The 22,957-nt window shown below is 42.4% G+C and overlaps 1 protein-coding gene and 1 pseudogene across 2 annotated transcripts in view; one reads left to right on the top strand and one right to left on the bottom strand.

Moving 5' to 3' along the window:
• Positions 1–22,957, bottom strand: part of TRPC5 (transient receptor potential cation channel subfamily C member 5) — a 265,763-nt gene that overhangs the window by 106,157 nt on the left and 136,649 nt on the right. For both annotated transcript variants that reach the window (XM_060292268.1, XM_030835730.2), the window contains one exon: positions 2,596–3,117. In XM_060292268.1, coding sequence (XP_060148251.1) covers positions 2,596–3,117 — 522 coding nt within the window. The remainder of the gene's footprint in view (positions 1–2,595; positions 3,118–22,957) is intronic.
• LOC132594578 (ubiquitin-like FUBI-ribosomal protein eS30 fusion protein) lies at positions 15,328–15,852 on the top strand (annotated as a pseudogene).

The raw sequence follows: 22,957 nt of genomic DNA, 5'->3' as shown, positions 1-22,957 counted from the left end.
AAAGCAATTATACTCCAATAAAGATGTTGAACAAATAATAAAGTATATTAATAATCACCAACAACAAAAAAAACAAAAAACAAGAACAACAAAAAGAGATAACTTGTCTTAGGAAATGTGGAGCTAAATATGTAAATTCTAAAATAATTCTGAAGTCTCTGGCCATGGGACTAAACTTTGTGCCATATTTGAGTTTATGTGACTCTATGAGGGTATACTATTTTTCATGAAATCATTGACATTGAAGTTGACAGTCACTCATTATCCTTGCTGCATTTGCTGCAAACCTGGAGTTGAAGTTTGATGTGGTCTGACTGAAACAGTTCAGTCTGTCAAATTCCAAAGTTCTCATTGATTTGATTCACAATGATGAGTGAGTACCACCAGACCTAAAATTGTTGATCTCTGCATAAATACAGTGCTTTTTGGATTACCTTTGTATTACTGCTGAATATCCATAATTTTAATAGCTAAAAGATGCTACTTTGCCAGTGTTATGGATTGAAAATAATGTGGTCTGCAAAATATGAAACTCTAATTGTATGGGCTCACTACTGAAAGAAAAAGTAGACACCCCAAAACTTGCCCGTCTTCAAAAAAATGACTCATAGTGGTCATGATTGCACAACATGAATGTACTTAATGGCACTGAACTGTATATTTTAAAAATGGTTAAAATGGTAAATTTTGTGTTATGTATAGTTTACCACAATAAAACAAATGATCCTTTCCACTTTAATGTACGCAGCAAATAGACTCTGAGACCAACTTTGGAATCTCTGATGTTTAATTGAGAGAGCAAAAGGAAATATAAACCTTTGCAACATTCAGGTTGGTCTAATGATAGATAAGAAATATATCACATGAACATATAGAAACATGGAGATATTCTGTAATAACAGTAATAAGAGAAATTATGAAATAAGGGACATGGAGGACAAAATTTTAGAAAAGTAAAAGGGCTAAAACATGAGGGAAAAAATGATGAGAAGCTTAATGAGGGCTGGAGGGCAGTGAATGTAGAACCCAAGGATGACTCCATGGTCGTATGCTAAGCAGATCCCCAGGAGAGTGAGGAAGTCATCACAGTGGTTTCCAAATGGAGCAGAAACTGAAACTGGCAAATGATGATTATAGGAGCAGAAGGGATCAAGTGATAAAGTAACTGGTAGATGATCTACCAGTGCAAAATTGATGAAATATTGTAATGAAACTGTTTGAAAATAAATACTTTGTCAGTTTTCAGGGGGATGAGGCCCTATAATTATGGAGTTTATCTGCTGTCTAGTGAGGGAAGGAATGCAAACTTTAGTTGTATTCTGCAATATCCGTTTTTAACACTTCTATTCCCATTAACCATTTTGTCATCTGGAAGCAATTCATATTCTAAACATACTTGTTATTTTTTTTCTTACAGTATTATAACAATTTATGTAAAGTGGAGCCGTTAAATCTCCATGTTGCTCTTTTGTCATATTTTATCCCCTTCGAGGTTGCCCCAGTACTCATTTCTGCCTCATTTCAGAGGGGTAGTTTTTTTTTTTCTTGTCTGAGAGAAAGGGACCAGGTGAGCACACATGTGATTTGCCTCAGAGCCTGGACCCATGAAGGGATGGCGCTGCTCGTTGCCCTTCAGACAGCAAGCACTTCTCGGTTCAACCCATTTGAATCTGACTCCAGGTAGCATTGGAAGAGAGATGGAAATGGACATTAAAGTACATTTATTTTCATAATAGTCCTATGAAATGGAGGAACTATTGTCATCTCCATTTTATGAGAAGACTAATGTCCTGAAATTTGAGGGACTTTCTTCAGGTCGTACAGCTGAAGGCTGTTCCATCCTCAGTTGCTCTGGCTCCAAAGTCCCTGCTCTTTCTACCATGCTTCCTCCTTAAAGAGCTAAATGAGGCCTGCTAGAAGGCTCCCCCAAATTGTTTGATAAGATGGCATAGAACAGGGCTTCCCTGGTGGCGCAGTGGTTGAGAATCTGCCTGCCAATGCAGGGGACTCAGCCTTCTGCAGAACCACACACCCTCTGTGTGACTCCATCTTTCAAATGTACGTCTCAGCTTTCTTGCTGAGGGACTACCAAGGACTTAGTTCTGTCAACAACTACCAGCATCCAGACAGCAAGCCCTTTGTGATCACTATTGCCATGGCCCCGGTATATAGGGTAGGATCCTTCTTATGTGTTCTCAGAAGTTCTTCCTCAGAGCCTGATGTTAGTTTGTAATTATATATTCACTAATGTGATCATTTACTTACTGTCCACCACTAGCTTGTAAGCTCTGTGAAGGCAGGGTTATACTTGTTTTCTGTATCCCAAACCCCTAAAACAGTGCTAAATAAGCATTTGCTCAATGAATGAGTGCTTTCCCATCATAGAATCAGATTTTTCCCTACTTATCTGGCCATAAAGAAAATACGCAGAGGTTGTATGTGCCTTGGATAAACATGGGCCTCACTGTTTTTGAAGCCTGTCTAACCATTTGTTTGGTGGAGAGCTAAGTGGTAGGAAAATGCTGACTCTTGGTCTCCTGCTCTGGACTCTGGAGGGCTTAAGCTTCCCCAAAAGCAGAGAAGAGCTCAGCTTACCTCTTTCTGATGGTATTTGATGGCCACCTTCAGCTTGGCTAGGTCATGGTACTTTTGAGGGTCAAGCTCTTCACTGTGGTCATCTCGATGGTTGAGGATGATCTCCAGTTCCCGGGAGCTCCGAGCCTGGTCCAGCAGGTCTTTGGCAAAGAGCTTGCACTGCTGGGAGAGCTCCTCATACTCAGCCTTGAACTCATTCTCCATCTTGCTGAGCTCCTTGAGCTCCCAGCCCAGGCGGAAGGCAGTTAGGATGGGGTCCTCGCTTGATAAGGCGATGAGTGAGGGGCTTGCCAGCGCTTTATAGATGTTCAACCGGGAGCGGGAGTGGCGCAGGCTGTCTACCTCTGAACTGGACACACACTCCACACAGTTGCAGCGGATCTGGTGGGGCCGGGGGATAGTGACCCGTTTTTGGACGAGCAATTTGATGATTTCGTAGTTGTTGGTGTGGGCAGCAAGCATGATGGGAGTTATGTCCGGTGTGAACTCAGAGAACTGGGTGTCCATCATCAGAGTGGGGACCTAGGTACAAGAAAATGAAAAACACATAAAAGGGCAGGATTAAGGCTTGGAGCATAGAGCCCATCAAATGTTAATGATTCAGGAACTGGGGTCACCAGTTTTTTTGTCAATTCTTCTCCTTATCAGAATAGCTAGTTGTGAAATGCTTACTGTACACCAGGCATACAGCACTTTACATATAGTTACTCACTTAATCCCCACAACAACCTCATGAGGTAAATATTCTCCCCAAATGAAGAAGCTGAGGCACACAGAGTTTAAAGAACATACCTAAGGTTACTCAGCTTTAGGTGCAGAGCCAAGATTCAAACTCAGACAATATGACTCTGGAGCTTGGCCCTTAAATTATGCCAGTTCTGTCTGAGGCACAATGAGGGGTTGTACAGAGAAGTAAAGGGCATTTTTCCTGGAATCTGGTTGGGTATATCAGACTTCTATAAATTGGTAAGTAGGAGTATGTGTTCAGTTCCAAATGAGCAGTAGAGACTGCAGAAATATTTGTTTGAAAGGCTAAAGACAACCGGTAATCTTAAAGCCCATGCCACTAAATCAGGCCCTGGGGGCTGAAGAGAAGACATTCCCAAATTGTGACACTGTAACTTCAGGGGACCAAAGACCAAAGCCAGACAGTGTTCCTCCAACTTCCTGTAGATCCCAGCAAGGTAGAGAGAATCTGTTATTGTCAGGAAGAATTGCTCTGTAAATGAGGACCTCCAGGCTTGAGGTTACCAACAGCAAAAAGACCTCTGATAAAATTGGTATGTTCAAGTTTCTATTTCTAAACTTTGTTCCAAGATAAATATTATGCAAATAAAGACTGGCTCACTTTCAGCTGTGGAGTTTGAACTCTGTAACAAATACACAAACAATTGACTCTTGACACTCAAAAAAAAATGGGTATGTCCATGATGTAATGCTTGGTGTAAACAGCAGCTATAGGTGAAAGGTATGGGGTTCTTTGGGTGTGCAGGAGCATACGGTTCTGGGTGAGTGAGCAGACTCTGATCAATGAATTAAAAACAAATCTTTTGACTTTAAAATGTGTCCTTTGGGACACGCTACACCCAACAGAAGAATCTCAGTGTGATAGAATCTGGAGCTAGACAACAAGGAGAACTGGAATAGTCTGAAGAGTCTTCATGGAGGGGTGGAGCTGAGGATTCAAAGCATGGATAAAATTCCAGGAAACTGTGAAATATTGATCTTAATACATTTTTTAATAAACCTCCAAATACTCAGTTTAACTGGGGAGAGCAGAACGTGGATGATGGAGATTCTCATGGAATAGACAAATACTGTTTTAATCGCTAGTTTCTTTTTACTCTTAAAAAAATTATTTTGGAAACCCACAGTTGCTGGTGAATTGACGGAGGGATGAGCTACAGTTTTCATCATCTTTGCCTCCTTCCCATCTCGGATGAGGGATTCCCAAGCAGGGAAGTGGCCAGAAAACAGGGAGTGGGAAAAAGGCAGAGGAGAAGAAAGTGGAGAAGTTTGCAAGAAATCTGTTTCCTTCTCGGGGTGGTTACATCATCCTCTGAATAGTTGAGAGTTCACTACACACTGGTCATCAATTGCTTGGATGGAGCAGGGAGTAAACACTGTTAAACATTTAGAGGGAGCAGCTACAAACAAGCAGCAGGAGGTGAGCAAGTGACTCATAAAGTAAATCGGACACAGGAAAGAATCATCTCAGAAATTAACATAAACCTGCAGGCTAAGGAAGAAGTAGGTCTGAGTGGGCCTGGTAATGAACATAAACACAGCAAGCGGCATAAAGCCTAGAGGTGGGAGAGATGGCAAGTGAACAATGTATCATAGTCTGGGAAGAAAGGAGCTCAGATCCGGAATCTGCCCCTCCTTGGTGGGCAGGAGCATTTCTTTTTTTTTTTTTTTTTTTTTTTTTTTGCTGTACGCGGGCCTCTCATTGTTGTGGCCTCTCCCGTTGCGGAGCGCAGGCTCCGGACGCGCAGGCTCAGTGGCCATGGCTCACGGGCCCAGCGGCTCTGCGGCATGTGGGATCTTCCCGGACCGGGGCACGAACCCGTGTCCCCTGCATCGGCAGGCGGACTCGCAACCACTGCGCCACCAGGGAAGCCCCATTTCTTAATCTCTGTCATGATCTAGAGGCGGAGGTGGTGGGTGGAGGGAAGATGGCTTATGGCACAGGATTCCCTGGGTTAGACTGGAGGTACATGTCTGCTCCCTACCATGATGCTCTTCCTGTCCACTCTCTCTACCCACTTCCTTGCTCTTTCTTTTCCTGCTCTTTCTTTCTTCTCCTCTATGTCAATGCTGACAGACCTGTCCAAGACACACAATGGTACTTGTGAATAATGCTCAGCCCCATTTGTGTCATGGAGCTGAAAGGTTGCTGTCTATGCCTAGAGTATGACATGCTTTCCAGAGCCATCTGATTCTGTTGTCTTTGACTTGGTGCTCAACAAGGAGCCTCTGATTCTCCATTTGTCTTTCTGGATACATGACACCAGAGAGTAAATCTTTTCAAAAGAAACTGGTTGGCAGTGCCCAACCATGTCCTCCTACCAAGACCACCTTTTCTCTTCCAGTCAGCCTTATCATTCACAGATTGCCACACCCGCCTCATTCACTGCTCTCTGTATGTATATCCTTGTGGCATATCCTGTGTGGATCCCCACTTCACTGCCACTTCACTGCCAAAGAAAGAGTCTATCATTAGGGTCAGAGGTTTCTGATAATAATCAGGACTTTGTAATATGGTCTACAACAGGGTCCAAACAGATAACAGGTCACAGAAATAAAAGCTACCTGTGGGGACATATGCATAGTTTGGATGAGTAAATGGTAGGCGTTGGTGAGCTGTGGAGCACATACCGTCTCAAAGGGGGCATCTGCTGCTCAGCCCCTTGTTGTGATCAAATTGCTGTTATGTGCATGAATGAGGACCCAGTGTTGTCATCTTTCAAGAAAAGTCAGAAATATGGATTTGGAGGTAGAATTTCCTAAAGTCTTCAATGTTGGCTCAAAAGAGTTAAAGATAGTGTGCATGCCAAACAAAGTATATATATGAGGCAGTTGAGGCTTGAGTGGGCCACTGTGTGACCTTCGAACTAGCACAGAAGTTGCTAGGAGGGATGGGAGAGGAAGCTGGACATTTAGGCAGGGGCCAGGTAATAAAAGGCCTCATATGCCATGAGAAGGAACTTAATGTGATCTGTTGGCCATAGGGAGCCACTGAAGAATTTTAATCAGGAGAGTAGTGTGGCTGAACAAGTGTTTTACAAAGATCAGTTTGGCCGAAGTGTGGAGAATTGGCAGTGGTATATGTGCTGATAAATGTTTAACAAGCAGCTTTCCATTAAACAAAACAAAACAAAAACAACAACCTTGATTTGTAGTGTTTGCCAATTTCTGTGGTGTAAATACTCCCACTGTGGCCAATTTCAAGCTACCAATATGACATGCTGGAACACAGAGCTGGGAAGAGATGCACACAACCAGTTCTCACCAGCTGATGTAAGCCAGCTCCAGCACACCATTGGATGAGTTTCAGAAAGATAAAACTACTTAAAAGATATCAATAGTCCAGGTGAAAAGATGGCAAGATCTTAAACTAGACAATGATTCTAGAGATAGAAAGGAACAGATTTAAGACATTCATTGGATGTGTCAGGTAGTACTGCAGGGAGAAGAAATCAAGGATGTCAGGTTTCTGCATCGCATGCCTGATTGAATGGTGGTGTCGCCGTTGGAGATAGTGAATACAGGAGGAAGAGCAGGTTTAGGGTTTAAAAGAAGTTCAATTTTAGACATGTTGAGTTTGAAGTACCTATTGGGAGAGTAGCAGGAAATTGTATAACTCTAGCATGAATGTTGAAGGAAAAAGGTCAGGGCTGAAAATGTATCAATAGATGTGACCGTCTTCAGCCTATAACAGTAGGTTGAAACCAAGAGAGTGTACGGGGTCAGCCTCTGCCCACCTTGGCTCCCACACGCTCTGCCTCAAGGACTCAGCCCTGCCCCAGTTTCCAGAGCAATCAAGGCTTGAGGTAGGAAGTACCCAAATGACCAGCCTCAGCCTCCTCCATTCCAAATTCCAATCTTTAAGGCTCTGCATTAGGGTACTTTACCCTTTTGAATAGTTTCTGAATTCCAGCTTCTTCCCTACCTGTGCCCTGGTTCATAAAACAAGATTTCTCCCTGGATCCCTAGTCTTGAGTTTCTGTTCACACAACTGGCCTAACAGCCCAGGTCTAGTATATTTTCTGGATTGTCCATGCCTTTGATTATCTTTGAGTTGTTTTACAACTCTGCAAATTGTAATGAAAATATTTCTTGCCTGGCAAAATGCGATTGATTTGTGCATCTATATGCAAATTTCTTTGCATCTATTTGTAAATTTCTTTCAGCATTCCTGATGGCCTATATCAAGGGTTAGCAAGCTTTTTCAGTAAAAGGCTAGATGGTAAATATGTTACGCTTTGTGGACCTTACAATGCTGCCACTGTAGCAAGAAAGCAGTCAAAGGCAATATGAAAAGGAATGGGTGTGGCTGTACTCCATAAAATTTATTCACAAAAACAGGTGACAGGCTGGATTTGGTTTGCAGGTCATAGTTTGCAGACTTCTGGCCTCCTGGTTTCCTCACTAATTAATGAGTGAAATAAAATATTAGACATGTATCCACTTGTGTTAACTTTAAATCTTTATGAGGATCAGGATTTAACTTTTTTATTTTTTGTATTTTTTTTATTTTTTGCGGTACGCGGGCCTCTCACCACTGTGGCCTCTCCCGTTGCGGAGCACAGGCTCCGGACGCGCAGGCCCAGCGGCCATGGCTCACGGGCCCAGCCGCTCCGCGGCATGCGGGATCCTCCCGGACCGGAGCACGAACCCGCGTCCCCTGCATCGGCAGGCGGACTCTCAACCACTGCGCCACCAGGGAAGCCCACTTTTTTATTTTTAAATTATCCTTCAACAGCCATTTTGTGTTCAGATCGAGGACAGGTGGCAAACTGAATTTTATTCTTTTCTTACCAAGTTTTGCCTTCGCTTTGAACTCCAAAATTATACTGAACGATCTGAGCTTCCCATTAAAAATCATGTTTTTTTAAAGGGTAAAAAAGGGTGGGGGTGGGCGTCCCTTTTGGCGCAGTGGTTGAGAGTTCGCCTGCCGATGCAGGGGACGCGGGTTCGTGTCCCGGTCCGGGAGGATCCCGCATGCCGTGGAGCGGCTGGGCCCGTGAGCCATGGCCGCTGAGCCTGCGCGTCCGGAGCCTGTGCTCCGCAGCGGGAGCGGCCACAACAGTGAGAGTCCCGCGTACTGCAAAAAAAAAAAAAAAAAAAAAAAAAAAAAAAAGGGTGAGGGTAGGGGGAGAAAAGGGAATGAAATCAACACACCAATAAATTAGATTTGGTTCATATTATCTACAACTGTACTTCTAAACAAACCTGGTACATGAACCGACTTGATTGAATTTTTTAATTTGAAATGATGTGGGCTTAGTGCATGGCCACTAAAGAAGTTACACTGCCTGCCTCTTCCTGGGGCTTTGCATTCAGGCCTTAATGAGTTTGCTCCTGGATCTGCCCTAGGTCTCCCTGTTGAAAAGCTGGCCTTATATGCTAGGATCCTTTTGGATTAATGAAAATGAGACAGAGTCACTCGGCTCAGAGCTCATTGCATAAAACACCTGCAGTACAGTGAACACTGAGCGAAAGCCCGCTTCTTCATATTTTCAGCTAAATTCCATTGCCAGAGGACACAACAGAGGACCAGATGATGCTCTACTTCCACTCCCAGGACTGGCTAGGGCTTTTGCAAGGTTACTGTTCTCAAGGGGCCCGAATGACACATTCACTTCCGTTAACCTCATCATTGGACACAATCTGCTAATTGGAATTCTCCTGAACCCTATTGTTACCAGCTTTAGGCAGACGCACTTGCTGGAGTTTATCACAGGCTTCTGAAATTAAGCCCCCCATTTGTAATTAATGGGCAGACCCTTATCAGGAGCCACCTCATTCATACCCACAATGCTGTCTGATCATAGGCTGAACCTCTCCGAGTGGTACTTCCTCACACTGCTAGCCTGATAGCATCACGTTGGAAATGAATCTCCCATCTTGTGCCAAGATTTAGTGAAATTTCAATACCTCTTTTCCACCTACTGGGTCTCCTCTTCCCCACCCTAACATGCCAGATAAAAATCAATGTTCAGTCTTTTTCATCAGTCCAAGGGACTGTTGGAAATGAATTTCATTTCTCTGTATTACTCAGAAATGAAGAACACTAGCATCTAATCACGTCACATGACCAGCTGCCCACTCTGCTGTACCCACAAGGTCAGTTAGCTAGTAGTGGTGCATGAGATACTTTGGAGCAGCCATTGGTGTCAGATGGGAAATAATTTGTTTCCCAGACTATGGTAAAAAGAGAACCATTATAATCAGGATTCCCTGGATCATCTCAGCTGATTTCAAGGTCAAAGTGTATATAATTTAGATTGGAAGACTAAAATGGACAGAACTTATTTGCGGGCAATGTCACAGAACGCACCTGATGTTTTAAAAAAGTCAATATTTACATGTAAAAATAAATAATGTGTGTAACAATGGCCAGCATTAGCCTGATTAGCAGGGGTGAATATAATACAAATGGCTACTGGTTATTGAGCACTTTCCATATGCTAGGCATCATGCTGGAGTATCTCATTTAGTCCTCACCATGGCTCCGTGCTATAGGCATAATAATTACCCTCACTTTACACCTGAGGAAACTCAGCCATAGAGAAGCTTAGTGCCTTGTCCAAGGTCACATGGCTAGGAAGTAGGGTGACCAGAACTTGAACCCAGGCAGTTTGGCTCCAAAGCCTGTCCTGTTAACCACTATACTACTTCACCCCCAACCAACAAAAGACCAACCATTTGATTTATTACATCAGCAAACAAATCTACAGTCCCAACATTGAATATTCAGACATATTAAATCACAGGTTATATTGGATATTAATTAACCTCATCAGGTAATGTTCTACCTTAAACCCAGATAAATATTATATAGTATAGCTCAAGGTTTGGGAGCCCACAAAACTATTCTTGATTTCTCATCAGATGGGGGCTCTTAATTTTTCAAAAGACAGCAGCTAAATCTATGAAAAAATAATGCATAGCTAACTCCATAGGTTGTGAGGGTTTATAATTTCAGAGTTCTAGTTGTAGGAAACCTGGAAAGCCATCTTTCTCAAATCTAGATTGTCACAAAGAATTAAATGAACCATTCCATACATTTTCTTTTGCAAAATACGGGTTATAATGAATGGTGAGGGCATCAACTCCAAAAGTAAGGTGAGTGTTTGGATGGTTATTAGAAATAACGGAAGAGGTAAAAGAAACCAAGGTAGGAAGGGGATACGTTATGGGTAGCTTTTAGGGAGCCAACCCTCTCTGAAGGATCCCTTTGTACTGTTAAGATATGCCATTTCCCAGGAAATTGTGAAAATGATGCAATGAGTTGAAAAACAATAAACCAGAGGATATAGGTTATTACGGAGTTGGGAAAAATGTCAGAAGTAAAGGTCTGGTCGTTGTGTCTCTAGGGCTGCACAGAGGAATGGAGCCCCAGTGTGCCAATGTGAGTGTAGTTAGCTTTGCAGGTAGCCCTCTGGTGGAGCTTGAAACATATAGCTGTTTAGGAAAGCCATTGTTCTTGATTCATTTTTTTATAGGTCATCATGTAATTTTTAAATTAAATTTGTCTTGTAGATTGCTTTACTGGAAAGAGGATGCTGCCAAGCTGATTTAGAGTTTTCCATGTCATTGCTTATCACCTGACTAGTGGAAGTTTGATAAAGATTTCTGGAAAGCGCTGAGAACCCAGGTGCAGAAACCTTGGTGATCCAACCAGGGCACAGGACCATGTGAGGGCTAGGGTAACCAGATTGACATCAGATATATCGCAGGATTCAATACAAATAAAGGTCTATTATTGTATACTTTTTCCAGTGGGTAACAATCTTGATAGGAGCACGTTTGCCAGCAACACAAGATCAGAATTAACAAAGAGGGTATTTCATGCAAAAAGAGGAGTCGGGAACCTCTCTTTTGTTTTAAGTAGTTCATAGCCATAGAATTGAAAAGTATGTTCATTGCCGTAAATTGAAAATTGGTAGATATCACCAGGAGACCCGGTTTAGGCCTAGAAGAGCTTGAGTGATACAAATTAAGCTCAGTTGGTTCTCAGACTGTAAAGGATTATAAAAGGGTAATTTTCACCATTATTCTCAAAAGCTGTGTGGGATAAACGTGAATAAAGAAAATGACCTAAAGTCAGCTAGTGGTAGGTAAGAGACATTTTAGAAAGGTATAAAGAAAACCAGACCAGAAATCTAGAATTCATGTTAAATAATGTCAAGAGTATTCCCTTTGCCAATCATGATTTTCATTTCATGCTCCATACACATGCGAAATGATGCTTTGTTTTAAAGTTGCTCAGTTTATATGCAGGCATCGAACTGAAGCGTTATATGATTGGAGGACGAGCTTGAGAGAGGAGACTGTGTCACATTCATGAAGTAATTATTGAGCCCCATCTTCCTGCTTCTCTCAGTTATCCACACCCGAGGCAAGCCAGGCAACTGGCACCAACCTCCAGAAGTAGAATACTACCTACTGCTCAACAGCTATTTATTTATTTATTTTATTCTTTAAACACAATTAGCAATTGTTAGACTTTTTTTCTCACTAGTTATCTATTTTATACATATTAGTTAGTGTATATATGTCAATCCCAATCTCCCAATTCATCCCACCCACCCCTTTCCCCCCTTGGTGTCCATACGTTTGTCCTCTACATCTGTGTCTCTATTTCTGCCTTGCAAACAGGTTCATCTGTACCATTTTTCTAGATTTCCCATATATGTGTTAGTATACAATATTTGTTTTTTTTTCTTTCTGACTTACTTCACTCTGTATGACAGTCTCTAGGTCCATCCACGTCTCTACAAATGACCCAATTTCGTTCCTTTTTATGGCTGAGTAATATTCCATTGTATATATTGTACCACATCTTCTTTATCCATTCGTCTGTCGATGGGCATTTAGGTTGCTTCCATGACCTGGCTATTTGTAAATAGTGCTGCAGTGAACAATGGGGTGCATGTGTCTTTTTGAATTATGGTCTTCTCTGGGTATATGTCCAGTAGTGGGATTGTCAACAGCTATTTAAAATGTGGGCATAGTCACTGAGGAGGGAGGAAGTTAATTTTTCTTTACATGACTATCCTTGATCTTTTCAGCAAAGGAAACATTATAAGGTCATCAACTATCTTCCATTTTGCAAGTCTCCAAATAGAGGTAAAGCATCTATCTGCAGGGTTGAATTTTGCATATCTGGCCTTGCTGGTTGCCAGAAACATCTCTAGACATTGCCAAACGGTCCTCCTGGGGCGCAAAATTGCCCACAGTTTAGAACCATTAAAGTAGAATGTAAAGCAGAGGCTTGGTTACATGGCAGCAAGGCAAGGGCTCAGGCATAGCTACCAAAAATACAAGATTCAGAGGGGACCAGCAGCTTAGCTGACTGGGTACTGAAGTGCTGAGCTGCTGGCCTCCAGTTCTGAGAGTCTCTGTGACTAGGAACAGGATTAGTCCCAGAGCCTGTACTAGAAGAGTCACCCATGGGAATGAAGGGTCTTCATCTGGGGGTGGTGGTACTGAAGGGCTACAGTGGCAGGAAACTGGGCAGGTCATTATGGAGATGACCTTTCCATGGCATGGTGCTATGATTCTATTATCTTCAGCACCACTGAAAAGGGGTCAAGGCACATGCATCTCATGGAAGTAACATAGCTCCCTTGGTTATCATCAGAATGGAAACTCCATGAGTTATGGATGTTTTGGGAAAACGTGAGACAAACCGACAATGAACACTCATGGCGGGAAACTTGTTTTATTGGTTGGTACTGCTGGAGGCACCTTGGGGGAGTTTTGTATTTAGGTTCTTTCTTCTTGAACTCTCTACCCGGAATTTCTGAGTGGCTTCTCTCAGAAACACCCATGCAACAAGGAGCCCCTTGCTCTGCAGCAGGGCTTGGCTAGAGCTGGGAAGCCTTTGAGAAAAGAAGCTTGAGCCTGGATAATGCCAAGAAGCTTAAGCTGAACTAGCACAGACATCTCAGCAGGACTCTTTCTTCTTTAGCGGAAAAGCAGGCACCATGACAGCACACATCATAATGAGAAGTTGATTTTTTGGTATTCAACGGCCAGGATTAAATACCTGGGTCATAGTAATAAATGGGGGCATATTTAAAAAAGAATACGTAACTTTTGATTGACAGGAAAAGTAGCTTAAATCATTTTGTGATTGAAACCGTGACTATCACGTGGACATCATCAAGTGCAAGCAAGATTTTTTTCCAAACACAGTCTTTGACAAAGTTTACTAATATCCATGTAATGTAATGCATTTACTCATATATTTTCCCTCTATTACATTTCGAGAGGAAAAACTTAAGAAAAATGCCCCCCCCCCATAATTTCTCCCTCTTTCACACATTACTTTTAATTGTATTCCTTTGAACTGGCAGCTGTGTTGTCAATCGTGCCTTCTGGAGCGGATTGCCTTTTGTTCTTGTCAGAACAGACCAAGTGTTAAAGGAAAGGAGAAGCAGCTTGGTTGCCTCTGGCTGGAGATGGGAGAAGGGAGAGCAACTCTGGGTTTCTAACCCTACTGCTACTGCCTCTTGCCTCTTTTTCTCCCAGTATGCTTGCATGCTAAGTGTGGGCTGCTATCTTCCCTTGAGAACAGTAAGCTATGTGCTGCTCTCTGCTGAATTAGGAAAACATCAGCTATCTTGTCCTTATTTCCCTGAAGTCAAACATGCCCCAAATCTGAAACTTGGAAAGGCAAAGATATTTTCAACGTAAATATGACCTTTCAGGGCTTCCCTGGTGGCGCAGTGGTTGACAGTCCGCCTGCCGATGCAGGGGACACGGGTTCGTGCCCCGGTCCGGGAAGATCCCACATGCTGCGGAGCGGCTGGGCCCGTGAGCCATGGCCGCTGAGCCTGCGCGTCCGGAGCCTGTGCTCCGCATCGGGAGAGGCCGCAGCAGTGAGAGACCCGCGTACCGCAAAAAAAAAAAACAAAAAACCTTTCAACCACTTGCAAAACATTTCCCTCTCTTTGAAAGACACATGTAACCAGATACCTTAGTGCTGCAAGGAAGTCTTTTCCTCTGTAGCACCTTTTCAGGAATGCAGGCCAGGGCTAATGGAAAGGAGGCCTTGGAAGGGACAGAGTTCCAAACTAAATTCACTACTGCTTAATTTTCTCCTTCATATTCAGTCAATAGGGGTTAAGAATCTCAAAGAGTGACGAAAAGTTGCAAGAGTGGTAGTGGTCAAGGCTCCCAGATGCTTGGTTATTCTACCCCCGATTTCTACTTGGGGAGGAAACAGCACTCAGCTCTTAGAGGGCTTCGCAGACACAGGGGATTGTTTGTCTATTGTCAGAAAAGAGCAGCAAAGTAGATCAGGTATGCAAGGAGGAGGCTTAATTCCAGCAAACTCTCCTTCATCTGTGGTCTCATGATACTGTTCGTTCATAAACTCGAGACTCTCTGGAGGCCCCAGACACACATTTGAGAATTTGGGGCAACTGACCCTTGCACAGAATTGTGTTGGGACTTCTTTCATACCTTGCCAAGCTTCCGTTCCATCAAATTAACATGGGGGTGTTGAACTCTTTTAGAGGCTAGAGATTAATACCTCGGATTGGTTGCAGTGACAGAAGAATGACTAGATTGCCACTACGTTTCAATTAATCCTGATGATTCTATGATTATGTGGACCACAGCCAAACAGATATCCACCAGAACTCCAGAGGTTTTATTCTAGAAATGCATCAATGGCCTCACTCCCTGTGGAGTTATTAGTGAACTCCCCTGTGGTTTCTGTATATACTGGGGCTCTGTATTCTTGCCTCTCTACTAAACCAGTTATGTGTCAGGCACAGCACCTATTTAATGTGGGTTTATAGTTTTAAAACAATTTCAAAACAGTTTTCATTTCTCTCCACTGCTGAAATCATGGTTTTGAAATTGGGTGGCCACATTTCCTTCTTCCCCATCAAACGCTCCTCAGCACCTTTGGGCTGCTCTCTCTAGTATGAAATTCTTTATCGAGAATGCTTTCCTAGGTAGCGATGTGGTACACAGCAGGCTAAGAGGATGTACTCCCTCCTATTTCTTGACTCCGTCTTTGCGGCAACGGCAGTGGAGGCTGCAGTGGATTCAGTAGCCAACATACAGTTCTTTGTTCGTGTCCAGGAGCTACACGCCCTATAGCCGACTAGCCAGGAGACAGTTACTCAGATCAAGGCTCTTGGAGGCTCACTGAAGGGCATCACCCTGGAAAATCAAATGGTGCTCCAGGCAGGCATGCCTATGGAAGCTACCCTTGGCCAGCATGGGGTGGAGACCTTGACCACCCTGGAAGTAGCTAGCCATGTGCTTGGAGGTAAAGTCCATTGTACCCTGGCCTGTGCTGGGAAAGTGAGAAGCAAGACTCTCAAAGTGGCCAAAAAGTATGAAAAGGAGGGGAGGTGAGAGGAGAAGGAGATGCTGATGGGCTGGGTCAAGTGGCAGATGTAGTACAACTGTCGCTTCATCAATGTTGTACCCACTTTTGGCAAGAAGAAGGGTGTGCCAATGCTAACTCTTAAATCCTTTGTGACACCGTTTTTTTTTTTCTAACAAAGCCACTTGGTGCGGTTAAAAGAATACTTTCCTATCTTACAGTTCATTCCCTCTAGGTACCAGATGTGTCCTTGCTCCTCTGACCAGCTTACGGATGCTCAAGGGTCTTTCAGGAAATATTTAAATCTGGTTCTAAAGAAGCAGCTCAGGATTGAGAGTGCTAGCTCAGTGTTCTCGTTAGACCATAGTCTTCGGTCTGGTTGCTAGATTGAATTCTCCAATCCTGAAGACCAAGGGGCATGGAAATGATACTACCACCTGAACTGTTTAGTTGAATCTATTAATTCAGGCTTCCTCCTAGGTAGTTTAAATGTAAAAGTAGTGGGAATGGCCAAAGAACGATCTCCAGTTAAAGATAGCTTAGCTCATTCGAGTAGCTGCCCCCAAATAAGACCTATGGCATTTTCTCCCAAGTAAGTTCCAGGATCCAGAGAACACTTTCCATTCTAATCAGACAAGCTATTACCCAGAAAAGCTTAGCAATGACGGCAGAATATGCAAGCCCACTTTGTTGGGCTTCCTGGTTTACAAGTGGGAACCAGCTAATTTAGAAATCAGCAGTCTCTTATTAAAATGATGGAGACTTTAACACTGGAAGAAAGAAATCATGTTCCCAACAGGGAAGGTAGAAAACTAATGACAGCAAGGTCAAGTCAGGGCTTACCACTGCGTACCCGCTCCGTAGGCCAAGGGAAGGCTATTTGGCTAGCAAAAGCTGTGAATTATGACCACATAATAACAGCCAGGGGCTGTTGGTTACAAACTAAATAGGTTTGGTTTTTAGACACAAATGTGTCTTCACATTGGCAAACTCTAGCTAAAACAGCCATATAGACTTTCTTTCCTTCTAACGAAGATACTTAAGCACTAAACTGGAAACTTAAAGATAAAAGAATGACGAAGCATGAATACTCTTTCACCCAAGCTCTCTTACATCAGAGAGAGACACTAAGACATTTAAAGCATCACTTAAAACAACCCTGTACTTTTATGCAGAGAAGTTAAAAGATTTAGAATACAAATGAACTTTGCTCTTTGCTGCAGACTTGCTGTAAAACTCAGGGTAAATCATTGGTTTTTTTTAATACATCAGGGTGAACCTTTTTAAAGAATGAACAAAGTGCTAATGACCTTAATATACAAAGAGTAGACAAACTGTAAGAAAAAGATGGAGATTCTAGTAGAAGAACGGGTAAAAAATTAACAGTAGATACAATGGAGAAAAGACAGCCTCTTCAATAAGTGGTGCTGGGAAAACTGGGCAGCTACATGTAAAAGAATGAAATCAGAACACTCCCCAACACCATACACAAAAATAAACTCAAAATGGATTAAAGACCTAAATGTGAGTCCAGACACTATCAAACTCTTAGCAGAAAACATAGGCAGAACACTCTATGGCATAAATCACAGCAAGATCCTTTTCGACTCACCTCCTAGAGAAATGGAAATAAAACCAAAAATAAACAAATGGGACCTAATGAAACTTCAAAGCTTTTGCACAGCAAAGGAAACCATAAATAAGACCAAAAGACAACCCTCAGAATGGGAGAAAATATTTGCAAATGAGGCAACTGACAAAGGATTAATCTCCAAAATTTACAAGCAGCTCATGCAGCTCAATATTAAAAAAACAACCCAATCCACAACTGGGCAGAAGACCTAAATAGACATTTCTCCAAAGAAGATATACAGATTGCCAACAAACACGTGAAAGGATGCTCAACATCACTAATCATTAGAGAAATGCAAATCCAAACTGCAGTGAGGTATCATCTCACACCAGTCAGAATGGCCATCATCAAAAACTCTACAAACAGTAAATGCTGGAGAGGGTGTGGAGAAAAGGGAACCCTCTTGCCCTGTTGGTGGGAATGTAAATTGATACAGCCACTATGGAGAACAATATGGAGGTTTCCTTAAAAAACTAAAAATAGAACTACCATACGACCCAGCAATCCCACTACTGGGCATATACCGTGAGAAAACCATAATTCAAAAAGATACATACACCCCAAATGTTCATTGCAGCACTATTTACAATAGCCAGGATATGGAAGCAACCTAAATGTCCATCAACAGAGGAATGGATAAAGAAGATGTGGTACATATGTTCAATGGAATATTACTCAGCCATAGACAGGAACAAAATTGTGCTATTTGCAGAGGCGTGGATGGACCTAGTGGCTGTCATACATAGTGAAGTAAGCCAGAAAGAGGAAAACAAATATCATATAATATTGCTTATATGTGGAATCTAGAAAAATGATACAGATGAACTTATTTGCAAAGCAGAAGTAGAGACACAGATGTAGAGAACAAATGTATGGATACCAACGGGGGAAGTGAGTGGTGGGATGAATTGGGAGATTGGGATTGACATATATACACCACTATGTATACAATAGATAACTAATGAGGACCTACTGTATAGCACAGGGAACTCTACTCAGTGCTCTGTGGTGACCTAAATAGGAAGGATATCCAAAAAAGAGGGGATACATGTATACCTATAGCTGATTCACTTTGCTATACACCAGAAACTAACAGAACACTGTAAAGCAACTATACTCCAATAAAAATTAATTAAAAATTAACAGTTGATTCACAGAAAAATAAAACAAATTACTTATCATATGAAAAGATGTGAAATACCACTTATAATAAAAGAAATTCAAATGTAAAACAATCATGAGATAGTATTTTTTACCTGTCAGATTGACAGAGATGTTTTAAAATTGATTTTTTTTGCAGTCTGTGATTGCAAGGATGTGAGAAACAGGCACTTTCACATACTGTTGGTAGGAGAACAGTTTGGCAATATATATCAAAATTAAATAATGCACATACTCTGTGATTCCATAATCTTATTACTACGAATTTACAGATAATAATCACACAAGTGTTCAAAGACATATATACAAGGATATTCATCACAGCATTGTTTAGAAAAACAAAAACCAAAACCTAAATATCCTTGAAACAATTTAAATGTTCATTAATAGAGGACGGGTTAAATAAATAAGGCACATTTATATGATATAATACAGTATTGTCATTAAAAAGAATAAAATACATATGAATATCCTCACAGGGAACGATGTCCACAATGTATTGCTAGGGAAAATAAAACAAGTTGCAGAACATCTGTGAAGAGATGTCTGTGTGTGTGTGTTTGTGTATATTTGTTTCTGCTTGAATATGCATAGAAAATACCTAGGAGGGCGTACCTATATCATTAATAGTGATGACTTGTGAGAGTGGAAATGGGATGTTTTTCTTCACATGCTTTTAATTCTTATAGTATTACTTTTATAGAAAAAACTCCAAAATAAACAAATGGATGTGGAGCAGGGTGGTGGTGACCTTGGACCCTGATACTTGAATAATTTCATACCTCAGTTTAAGAGTTAAGAAATAAGGGAGGGGAGAAAGTAAATATGACAAATATTCGTTTTGGTTGGGTAGACAAAGCCCAAACTGTCTTAGACACCAGGTGTCTCAGTGGGGATAGAAGCCTTCCCGCTGCAGGCCCACTAGAACGTGGGGAGACAACTATCTGCCTATTTGATGACGACAGTATGGATTGGAGGATTTCTAGAGGTCATTTTTAGCCCCAAAGTTCTATCCACTATTCTGATACAGATAATGGAGCTGATGATGTCCCAAACATCAAATCACTTCAGGTTGCCCTTGAAGAGCAGAGGGGTATTTGGAAATGACACTCTCCAGCTTTAGAGGTATTTTTTATGGGTCATCACTCCCCTTCTCTTGGGGAGGAGGCAAAGGTGGCAGACTCACGAGAGATTCGTCATGGGACCGGCTTCATTTCCTTCTCTGATTTGGATTTCTTTGGAAGGTTCTTTCAATGCCTTTTTAATATCTGGCTCGCAGCCCTCCTTTACTAATGGACAGACAATAGCAATCCACTTGATAGCAAGGTGAACCAGGAAAATTTGCCTCATTCAAGCCCCTGGTAATCACGTGCTGATTACCTTCCCTCTACCGAGGACTTCAGAGGGCTGACATACTTCTTAGAATAGACTGGCTGCTGGAGTGGGGTCACTTAATCCTGCCAGAGGTAACAAAGTGTGCATTTATCGGTAGGTTCCTGAATCTGGGATGGCCCTCACTAAGGTGGCTTTCCTTCTGACTCCATAGACTTTCTGCAGATACAAAAAGCCACTTCTTTCATCCTGTCTTGTCTGGTGGCTTCACTATCCTTCCAATCCTAGGCTCGATTTATCAGTGACAATTCAGCATGGTTTGAGGGGTCATTAACCAACCCTCTTTCCTCAAACTATCAACCCTGTGCCTGTATTTTGAACTCTATTCTACAGGAAATAAGGAGCAACTGTGGTCGTTTGAGTGACGTGATCAGATACCTATGCTCCCACATATACAGCACTTTCTTATCGCTCACAGCATTACACTTGGACTCATTGTATGTTTGCCTCTTCACTTCAATTAAGTTATTCAGAGGGAGTTGGTATCCAACTGGGTGTGGGTGGCTGAAGGAGAGAGTGAAGATGAAGACATCTGTAAGGTTTCAAATCTACATAATTGAAAGGATAAATGGAAGGGTAAAGGTGCTATCACCTGAGAAAGGATACACCGGATGAGGAAGAGGATTTGGAGGGCAAAACGAGGCTGGCACGAGGATTAACAACACAGACTCTGCTGCCAGACTGCCTAGGTTTGAATCCCAGTTTGTCCACTTACTAGCTGTATGAGCTTGGGGAAATCATTTAACCTCTTTGTGCCTTGATGTCCCCATTTGTAAGAATGGATAATAGTATTGGGTTGGCCAAAATTTTCATTCAAGTTTGTCCATAAGATGGTACAGAAAAACCCGAATGAACTGTTTGGCCAATGTAATGTCCTGCATCACAGGATGGTTGTGAATATTGAATAAATTAATGTAGGTTTATGTACTGGTGCCTGGCACCTAGTAAGTGCTAAATTAGTGTTTGTTAGTGTTTGACACAGGGAATTTCAATGTTTGAGGTACATTTAAAATGTATTCTGAAATTTTGAAAATAAATTATGGATCTTCTGATAGATATTGGGCTAGAAAAGGAAAAGTCACAGAACTCTGGACAGCATGGATATTGAAGCAAGAGAAAAGATAAGGATTTTACAAAAGAGACTAAGAGGCAGTGGTCAGAGAGGGAGGAGGAATCAGGTAGCCTTGATATCCTGGAATCCAAGAGAGTTGTCAACCAATGAGATTAAAATGGGACACAGACATTGTACCCGTGAGTATGGGGAGGTGTTGGAAGAGAGGAGAGAGAGAGTACCATTTGGGGAAGAAGATAGATAAAAGGAGAGAGAGTCAAAGATCAATATGGTCAGCTCCTCACAAATATTTTTTGAGGGGCAGACCTGTCCAAAAGGCCCCTGGGTGATCAGTGGGTCCAGCTTCTTTCTTTCATCTCACATCACTCCTCTCTGTCCCAACTGCCAATCAGAGGACCAGTAGCAACCAGCTGGGATAGTGGAGAGTGTTCACCAAGGTCCCACCTAAGGAGCTGCTCAGCCAGTGGCCATACACTCATTCTCCTTTACTACAACTGGGATCAGAGGATAAAGAGGGAGGGCAGATGAGCACAGGAGCCCAAGAACTACTGTTTCTGATAAGACTCAGGGCCCACCTCACCCAGTGTCCTGACTCTGAGTCAGGTATCTGGGGCCTTCCTCCATGAGGTTAACCTCATGAGGGTAACAAGAGTCCCAGGCATTGCTTTCATCACCAGCCCTTCACTCCAGCACCTACTGTGAACAGGCCACCACCATTCCCACTACCCATGTCATTGCTCATTCACTTCCATCTGACAAATGTCCCGTCCCCTTCTTTCTTCCTTTCCAGCTCAAAGTTTATTTCTTTTCTCAAATATTCCTCCCCTGAAAGCTCTTTGTCTACTTGTAACCAGAGTGGCCTTCTATATTGTCCACATCACACGTTTTGGATAATGTAACACATATTTCCTTGCACCGTTCTATTTCTGTCCCATGTTTGTTGTTGGCATATGGAAAGGAATCAGTACAAGGCAACATTTGGTGCTCTGGGGTAGGACAGCTGGAAGGAGAGATGGGAGGAGAGTGCTGAGTTTTGCACTGATATTTCACACTTGAACGGAGTTTGCAACAAGAACCATAAGTTGAAAAAAACCAGTATGATGAGCAGCCTGGGGTGAAAAGGAGACAGAAGATGGCTGTCCTCTACATAACTGCGCATGTGAGGTGAAGGAGGAGGGGGTCTGTTATACACAGCTGTGATCCACCTACCCAGAGGAGAGGAGAACAGGAAACTCCCTAACTGGACATGTGTATGTGGGTCAGGGCCGTATACAACCATAAGCATGAGGCTACAGAAAGGAAGCCCTGTGCTGGTGGGAACCCTGAAGGGGGAGGGGGGGGTCAGTCATGGCTAAAAAACCTCATGTGTTTTTATTTAGTGACCTGCTTTTGAGATTATTTCATAGTCTCCTCCTTGTGAAGTATTATGCAGCTAGCTCCCTTGGTCTACTTGGGACCAAGTTTAAATAATTATATTTTTCTTTCTGAAAGGTAAGCATCACTAGCTTAGGTTTTTTGTGTCCCTTGGGAGCACAGGAGGCCAGGCCCACTGAGGGGGCGGACTGGTTGGACAGCCTGTGCATGTCTTTTCTCCCCATGAGACTATCAATGTCTTGAGCACACTCACTGTATCTTTCATTTTTATCACGAGGCATATATATGATTAGTACTCACACATACTTAGAGAACCGAACAGAATGAATCATTTGCTGGAACATTGTTATGAATGAGTTGTTTTAGATAGACACTACTTGTAGTTGCTTTGTTGATTTTCAGCTTTGTTGTAAGTGTTACTGCTTCTGATGATTCCTCAGAGGCAGGGTGGGGTGGTAGAAATAGTGGCTCGGGAGACAGGAAGCATTTGTGCCAGTTCGAGCTCAGGTGAGCGACCCTGGACATGTCATTTCAGACCAAATGATCTCTAGACCCTATGATTCTGCTCTGTGAGTGAAGCAGCCCATGTCTACAAAAAGTCAGCCCAGGTACAGGAGAGGAGAGAATTCACTTTATCAGTTTGGCCAAT

This window comes from Globicephala melas, chromosome X (genome assembly GCF_963455315.2).
Source record: "Globicephala melas chromosome X, mGloMel1.2, whole genome shotgun sequence".
NCBI classification, from domain to species: Eukaryota; Metazoa; Chordata; class Mammalia; order Artiodactyla; family Delphinidae; genus Globicephala; species Globicephala melas.
Note: the sequence above shows the minus strand (reverse complement) of the source record. Positions and strands in the feature narration are given on the sequence as shown.